The following is an 8413-nucleotide window of genomic DNA, read 5'->3' as shown; positions in this document are numbered from 1 at the left end:
GGGATGGTGTGCATGTGTGTGTGGTTTCATTAACACTTATCATATAACATATCATTAACATATCATATCATAACATATCATTATAACATATCATTTGAAATAGATCTATTACCTGAAATGTTTGCCATAATTAGACATTGAGACAAAAGTGAGTTTAGGATGGAGATAGAGGACCCACTCTATGCAACAAAGAACACAATAATTGCAAACTGCCGCATTTCCTCACAAGCTCTGTCTCCTGCTGAAGTGCATTTTAATGTTTATTTTAGTCAAAAAAAAAAAAAAAAAAAAAAAAAAAAAAACACTCGCGTTTTTATGGAAACGATTAAAACGATTCCTTTTCTGCATGAAATTGATTAAACTGTGTACGTAGCCAATTGCGGAAGAACCATGTGCCTTTTAAAGAAACGTGACGTCACCCGACATAGTGGTAACGATTGGCCAATTCAGACGCATGGGCGGGATGTCTCGTCTTTCATTGGCTGCGATGTTAAATCTCCTGCTTTTGATTGGCCAGAGGCTTCGGGAGGCCATTGGCTGTTTCAGCGCAGTGACAATTTGAAATCGGCGTTTTCGCTCGAGTTTACACACACACACAGAGAGAGCAGCGGCACAATACAGAGGACACGGAAATTAAATAAACGATATAACTTCTTTTATCGCCAAAGGTAAGAGGTAAAATTAAGGCTTTCTCCGTAACATTATTGCATGTTTGTTGTCGATCGTGGTGTCGTGTTAAAATGTTACAATGTGACCGTGGAGGATACAACGTGTTTGTGTTGGCTGTGTCTGTGTGATCAATCCACTCGGTCTGTTTTCTTAATTCATGCATATTCTGTGATGTTTTAATCGCTCTTTACTGTGTAGCGCTTTAATTCAGCGGCCCAGGCCCTTTGCTGCATGTCATCCCCTTTCTGTAGCTTTCCTTTCCCCTCTCTATGCCCTGTGTTTGTCTGTTAAAGCAGTGCCTAGACGATTCATTCATGTAACCCGTGTGTTTCACCCCTTCCCAGTGCCTTGTCGCGATGTTTCACGGGGAGGACGGTGCCCAGCTCCAGTGCTGTGTGGCCGTCGAGCGCCTAAACACAGCCGGCCAGGCCATCAAACGCCAGGTCATCCGCAAGGCCTCCGTCCTCCTGGGCCGCAATGAGTTCCAGGAGATAACCCTGAGGATCCACGACGGGAAAGTGCCCCAGAGTTACACACTGAAAGAGTTCAAGCTCTTCACCAAGTTCGCCCGGGATGGGAAGTGCACCGTCAAACTGCTCCCTGAAAACATCCAGGTGCTCATCTCTGACTGCCCCCCAGACCGGCTGAGCATCTTCCTCAAAACCCTGAGCATCAAGCACCAGGCCTGGCAGACCACCAAGCCGCTGACTGACAGAGAGAAGCTGAAGGCTGGTCTGCCCCGCAGCTTCGAGACCATCAGCCCCCTGCAGCAGAAGGATGTGCAGAAGGCCAACGAGCTGAGATCCAAAGAGCCACCCAAAGGCCTGGCAGACCGGACCAATAAGATGGCAGGCGTAGGACCACAGGTCAAAAGGTCAAGGAGTGACTGTAATTTCAGCCCAGTGAGTTGTGGACACACACACACACACAAATGGTTCTTGCTCTGTACATAACGGCGTGTTGTTGTTCTTTAATTCAAATGAGGTGTGTTTATTATTTCAGGTGAAGGCCAACCCGAGCAAGAGGCCTGTCCTGTCTCTGCCAGCAGCACGTAGGCTCAACAAGGAGCAGGCCGCTGTCCTCAGTGCTGTACTGAGCGGGAAGAATGTCTTCTTCACAGGAAGTGCAGGTATGAACTTTATATGTGTGAGGCTGTACATAACATTTAACACAATATATCACATGCTGTAAGTTCACAGGATCCTGTGTGGCCAAGGTAAAATTTTTGCAACAAGCTTGTGAGACAGGGCTTGGAAAAACATGCACTTAAATATAGGCTGATTTTTAGAAGACTGTTTTTACAGATTTATTCATACAGCTCTCATGTTTTACATTGTGAAGGAAGATATCATTTTTGAGGATCATAAATGATTACATTAAGGGGAGATAACAAGAAAATGCTACACCAACAGAGCAAATGCATCTACAATCAAACATACATAGACATTAATATGCTTAATCTTTAGATATTATTTATGTTGCTATATGTGTGGGACCTTTCCTCACACTTTCACATAAAACATCTTCTCAGACTAACCTGGTGTAAACCTCCTTCATATTCCTCATATCTGTGAAATTCTCGTGCATAAAGCTCATCATTTGGTTGTATTTTGTTCAGGCACAGGGAAGTCCTTCCTACTGAAAAGAATTGTGGGCTCTCTTCCTCCGAAAAGCACCTTTGCCACAGCGAGCACAGGAGTGGCTGCATGTCACATTGGAGGAACAACGTTACACAACTTTGCCGGTCAGTCGTTGTGCCACTGTAGAGATAAATGACATGAGTGCCTTTGTGTGTAAAACAGTGAGTGACTTTTCCTATACTTTGATGTTAATTGTCATCTGCTTTCTCTCACTCTCCCACTTTTGCCATGTTGGTCATTTTCCCCTTGTCTCCCTCTCTATCAGGTTAGTTTGTGTACCTCCAGAGGCACAGGAAGCAGCAGTTATTCTGTTGTGATTGCATGAGTTTTCTCACTTGTGTTTGTGATTTTTTTTTTCTCTCTCTCTCTCTTTCCATCCCTCTCACCCGTGCTTGTCTCCAGGTATCGGCTCAGGCTCCGCCCCTCTGGAGCAGTGTATCGAGTTGGCTCAGAGGCCCGGGGTGCTGCAGCACTGGACCAGCTGTCGGCATCTGATCATCGATGAAATCTCCATGGTGGAGGCCCAGTTCTTTGACAAGCTGGAGTCCATAGCAAGGTGAGAAATGGTTCATAGCAGCGCAGCAAGTATTTCATAAAGTGACCTGCGGGAATAGGTTTATCATTTCCCAACTGCAGTTAGCCCTATAGAGATGAATGTAGCCTACTGAACATAGTGCAGTGTCAGCATAGAGACAGAATTTAAAAGTTAATTGGATACATTTTCATGTCTGGCCATATTTGTTTTTCTATCATCGGCTGATATAACACAATAGTGATTCAACTCATAACTGCTTCATTAAAAGCTGTTAACTTTGCTGCTAAAAACCCAGGGTCTGTTGCAAAAATCATCTGGTGCACAGACAGTGATGCATATGAACTTCCAGCAGCAACAGTGTTTTGTTTGGAATAAACAGAAGAGGAACTGGGTCTTCAGCATGAGCAGACATAGCCACCATGGCTGAACAGAGAAAGGAAAGAGCGCCGCCTAGAGAAATTTAAACTTAATCAGCAGCTCATCCAAGTAGAGGCATCACAGTATTTGACTTACAAGTGATCTCTCAGAAGTGCAGTGCAAAAATGCCACAATAGGTAGTGTTGAGCACCAAAGATTTTGCATACAGTATGAGCTTAATGCAGCTATTGGAAAACCAATATTTTCATGCACTGACTTAGCAATGGAAAACTATGGAACATACTTTGAAAACAAAAACACAGATGCTCATTGTAATACTTGGCAGATGTTACTATCAATACTTAATATTCAGTGAGCCTTGACATCATACTCATGATCCTGTTGTACACTGCCATAGGTCGGTGAGGAGGTCGACCGAGCCGTTTGGAGGCATCCAGCTGATTGTCTGCGGTGACTTCCTCCAGCTACCTCCTGTTTCCAAGGGAAAGGAAAAGGCCAGCTTCTGCTTCCAGGTCAGCTCATCCTGGATCCCAGCACTTATCATACAATTTAGTTATTGCTGTAGTTGTGTTATGTGTCTCATGATTAGGCTTTTCATCATTTCTATGCCTAGAGGAAGAGCTGAATATAATGATTACACCTTATTGAACCACAAAGATTCACATCAGCCTTGCATGATAATATAATTTACTCAAACCGAAAGGCATCCAGCTGATTGTATGCTGCTCACATACAAACACAGTAAAAAAAAAAAAAAAAAAAAAAACTGCAACTTTTTCCTCTCCATCAACCTTGCAGTCCAGGAGTTGGCGTAAAGTCATCCAGGTTAATATGGAGCTAACAGAGGTGAGGCGACAGACGGACCAGTCGTTCATCTCCCTCCTGCAGGCAGTGAGGGTCGGCAGGTAATAAGCACTGTCAAAATATTACTGTACCTCCATGCAATTCCAGTGCACAAAATTACATTGGAGCTGAACAGTTACTTACCATTGCTGAAATCTCGATATGATTAAGTGCAATATCTGAATTGCAGGAGGTGCAATTATAGATAAAGGTAAAATGTGGGACAATACTGCTATAAATGAAGGCCTGTGGTGTAACAGAGACGCCCTGGCCAACACAATCGCAATATCTGTCAAAACAGCAATATGTTTTTATAATTTTATTATTACCACACTGTGCACTAAATGTATGTGTTATCCATTATTTGTACACGGCATATAGATTTATTCAGAGTCATCAAAGCTACAGATGACTTATCCAAAAGTTGAATTGTTTCTCAATTAACACTGTTCAGAGTCACCGAGGAGGTCACGGCGAAGCTGATGGAAAGCGCCTATCATCAGATTGAGAAGGACGGTATCCTGGCCACCAGGCTGTGCACACACAAGGACGATGTGGAGCTCACAAATGAGAACAAACTCCAGCAGCTGCCAGGTTTGAATCCATATCTTTCCTGCTGATTTTCTGTTAAACCTTGCCACAAGGTGTAACTTTATCTTTTGGCTTGGACTCGGGTGAGAATAGACTTCATTGTTAGCAGTAAGCTGACTCATATTTGGTAAACTTACTGAGGCCTTTTTCTCTGGAAAGGTGTTAACAGCCTCGGTCAGAAACCATTTGTGTTGTGACCCTTGTTATTTCCTTTTGTTACTTCCTTCTGACTTTCTCACGGCAATGTGGTGAGTGTTTGAGCCACTGGGTCAGTGTTTTTTAAGCTTTATATCCAAAAGCTAATATTAAAGCTAATATTAAATATTCACCTGAGTAACATGCTGAACTCTCTCCCTCAGGGTCAATGCGGGTGTTTGAGGCAGTAGACAGTGACCCGGCTCTGGTGGTGACTATAGATGCTCAAAGCCCCGTCAGCAGACTGCTCCGACTCAAAGTGGGAGCCCAGGTAGGCCTGTGACTGTGTGTGTGCAAAAAGAAAACTTTATCACACAGTCTTTACCCACTACAATGTGGTGCACAGTTTATGACAAGATGACAGTAATGTTGTGGTCAATAGGCATTTGAGTAACAAAATGGTTTGTAATTTGCTGTCATTCTTGCACGGCAAGGTCATGCTCACAAAGAACCTGGATGTCCAGCGCGGTCTGGTGAACGGAGCACGAGGGGTCGTGGTGGGCTTCGAGCCTGGAAAACAAGGTCAATATTTAATCGTCTTGTCTTAGAAGTTCAGTGCAATTTATGATCCACTTTGATTTAAGAACAACTTTCTTTTTTGTAACAGTTCAGTTTGGCACTAGTTTGTAAATCATGATTTGAGTCAAACAAATGATTCAGTACTTTAAGCCAAAATTTTAAATCCATGAAATAAACACATGCAAGAATGTAAAACTATACCATTTTCTCCTGAAATGTAAAAAAAGAAAACCACACAACATAATCACATAATTACTCATATATTATATATTCTGGGAAAACAACAACAACAAAAAAAACACAAACAATATTTATTTTAAAAAATTTACTTCATGGTATTCTGTTAGATTTGTCAGCCAAACTGTGTCCAGTGCTGTGATGTCTTTTTCCTTGGATTTTTCTGTATGCTGTTTTTTTTTTTTTTTTTTTTTTTCCCCCCTTTGTCTGGTTGCTGGTTAATGCTCATGTTCACCACCCAGTTCTTCCTTCTAATGAAAAAACACTGCTTCCTGTGTGCCAGATTATTGTTCTTGGGAAAGAACCACTATTGTATTGTGTCTAATCTCTATTTTTAAAAAAAATCTCACAGATTATTACTTTAAGTTATGCCAGTATTTGCAACTCTTTCCTCAGGGCTCCCACGTGTGCGTTTCCTGTGCGGGGTCACAGAAGTGATGAAGCCAGAGCGCTGGATGTTTAAATCTGGGGGCGGGATTTACCTGAGCCGACAGCAGCTGCCACTCAAACTGGCCTGGGCCATCTCCATCCACAAGAGCCAGGTGTGAATAACCAGGCACACACACACATACACACACCAAAAGAGTGTTCATGTGTAATCAGTGGGTTGTTGTACCAAACAGACACTTAAGCGGTGTGTGGTAATACCAGTGCCAGACTATAAGCCATATTTGTAGACAACATGTTCAGATATTGCAATTACACTTTGATGTTTGTGTGGTTTCAGCTTGAATGAATGACATCTATGGTGAACGACCGTTTTCATCTCATTGACCAAAAACTCATTTACTTTTTTGAGTTTTTCATTATGATTTTTCCCCGGAGGCCTAAAAATGGAAACAATTTTGATTACAGTGTCTGAGTCTTTTAAACTCAGTCAGTCCTGGCTGCCTGTGCGCCTTATTGCTTATCAGCCAAGTTTAAGACCAACAGGGAGAAGCGAGATGGGACCGCTTTCAGAGGAGAAAAATGCATATTCTTTTTACCTGCAGCTTTTACTTGAGGAACTGGTGCTGGTGGAACAATTTGCCTGTGATATTTGGGTGTTGCTGAATATGTTTTCAAAGGGCTTTATTTCTTCTACCGGCACAGCATGGGAGCATTACTCACAAGCAAGAGCTCCTTGTGCCTTTTTGTTAAGGCACTATTCAATATGCACTTTGTTATTTTTACCACTACTTTACCAAATCTGCCTTTCATAGTGATGGATGGCTCTGATATACTCCCACTCCTCTGTGCCATTTACCACAGTGAGAGTGTTGTTGATCCCTGGGTTACCAGTGAACACAGACTGCTGCTGGCGGGAAACGAACAAGCACTGCAGAGTCAGAAGTGATCTACAGCCAGGTTTCCTCTTCACATCTTAATTGCCTGGGAGGTCTGGTCAGTGACCCTGAACCAGCTCTCCTGCGCCGAGAGGGCTGATGACTGTGCGCTGGTAGTGATATCATAAATTATTCAGCTGTCTCTCGTGCTCTCACGGCAGACTCTATACGTCCTGAACTCGCTCCCTGAAATTGGTTCGACAGGAAAACTTGGGCTCTCTGGGTAATTGAGTTTAATGGTCATGACTAAAATGTCACCCATGTTTGATCTACAGCAGAGAAACAAACAGAGTGACGTCATGAGCTGATCCTACGTTTCTATATGCTGCTTTGTGTAAGCAGTCGCTACTAAAGAAATGAAAAAAATATGAGATCATTCATCAAATGTTGGGATATATAATGCATTGCAATTTGACCAAACACACAACTCACCTATTAATAATTTCTGTTAAATTTCTGTATCTTAGGGCATGACTCTGGACTGTGTGGAAATCTCACTGGCACGTGTGTTTGAGAGCGGACAGGCTTACGTGGCACTGTCCCGGGCCAGAAACCTGGAGGGGCTGAGGGTCATGGACTTTGACCCCCGGGTGGTCCGAGCCGATCCAGATGTGCTGCTTTTCTATAAGAAACTGAGGAAGGAGAGGCTGCTCATGCAGGTACGGTCAGATTTTGGCACTATAAACCTTCTGTTTTCTCCATAATAACACAACTATAACCTGTAGACACTAGCTGTTATATTTGCCTAACTTGTGTGAGAAAATACGCCATGAAGTCCTGATCCAAGCAACTTGAAAAGTGTTTGACTGATGATGATCATGACTAGTAGCTTTTCTGGGGGGAGAAAAATCACCTCATTAAGTCATATTCTAAGCATGTGTGGCCAAGACCGGGGGAAACTGCTTGGCACAGAGGCCAAACTAAGCAACACATTTTCTTATCTTATTAATTTTCTTATTAAAATTTCAGCATTCTGGGTAACCACACATTTACTTCAGCAATCCCATTATATAGTAGTGCTGTGGCAGATTCTCCTGGGGCCATTCCAACATAATGTATTGACTCCTGAAAAATAACTTTGTCTCCCTCTGTGTCTCTGTAGGCATGTATGGACGAGTTTGTTGGCAAAAGCAACAAGGAAAATCGTTGGTGATCAGGAGAATCGCTCTACATCTCACTGACGTTGTGCACCATGTGCATGATTATCCACATATATCATTTTGTGACAGTCTGGCTTCTCAAATCACTGTAAAAACTCTGTAGACACACTATCAACAGTATTCTTGGAGCAACACTGCCACCAGCTGCTCATTAGTGTATCTACTTTTTAAAAGGTTACTTTTATTTTGCTATGATTTTATTTATTATCATGATTGTTTGGATGTATTTTTACTGAATAAAGTTTTAGTTAACGTATTATTTTGTCAAGTTTATTTATATTGTGCATTTCGTACACAGGTAAATTCAATGTGCTTTACATG

General features: G+C 42.4%; 1 protein-coding gene across 1 annotated transcript; it reads left to right on the top strand.

The window, feature by feature from the left end:
- The first annotated feature begins 530 nt into the window (after positions 1–530).
- On the top strand, positions 531–8348 carry pif1 (PIF1 5'-to-3' DNA helicase homolog (S. cerevisiae)). Its single transcript, XM_030073589.1, has 13 exons — positions 531–668; positions 1014–1571; positions 1672–1798; positions 2288–2413; positions 2712–2865; positions 3620–3734; positions 4021–4127; positions 4520–4659; positions 5016–5122; positions 5286–5373; positions 6004–6149; positions 7400–7591; positions 8035–8348. Exons 2-13 carry the CDS (start codon positions 1026–1028, stop codon positions 8083–8085), a joined length of 1899 nt encoding a protein of 632 aa, XP_029929449.1. The 5' UTR covers positions 531–668; positions 1014–1025; the 3' UTR covers positions 8086–8348.
- Positions 8349–8413: the final 65 nt, after the last annotated feature.

Source organism: Myripristis murdjan, chromosome 17 (assembly GCF_902150065.1).
Source record: "Myripristis murdjan chromosome 17, fMyrMur1.1, whole genome shotgun sequence".
Lineage (NCBI taxonomy): Eukaryota > Metazoa > Chordata > Actinopteri > Holocentriformes > Holocentridae > Myripristis > Myripristis murdjan.
This window is presented reverse-complemented; position numbering and strand designations above follow the sequence as displayed.

Excerpts from the sequence above, each read along its gene's own strand:
- pif1 (XM_030073589.1), top strand. The coding sequence starts at position 1,026 with ATGTTTCACGGGGAGGACGGTGCCCAGCTCCAGTGCTGTGTGGCCGTC. Across the intron at positions 1,799-2,287 it reads CTTCTTCACAGGAAGTGCAG|GCACAGGGAAGTCCTTCCTA; the intron begins GTATGAACTTTA and ends TATTTTGTTCAG. Across the intron at positions 7,592-8,034 it reads AGGAGAGGCTGCTCATGCAG|GCATGTATGGACGAGTTTGT; the intron begins GTACGGTCAGAT and ends GTGTCTCTGTAG.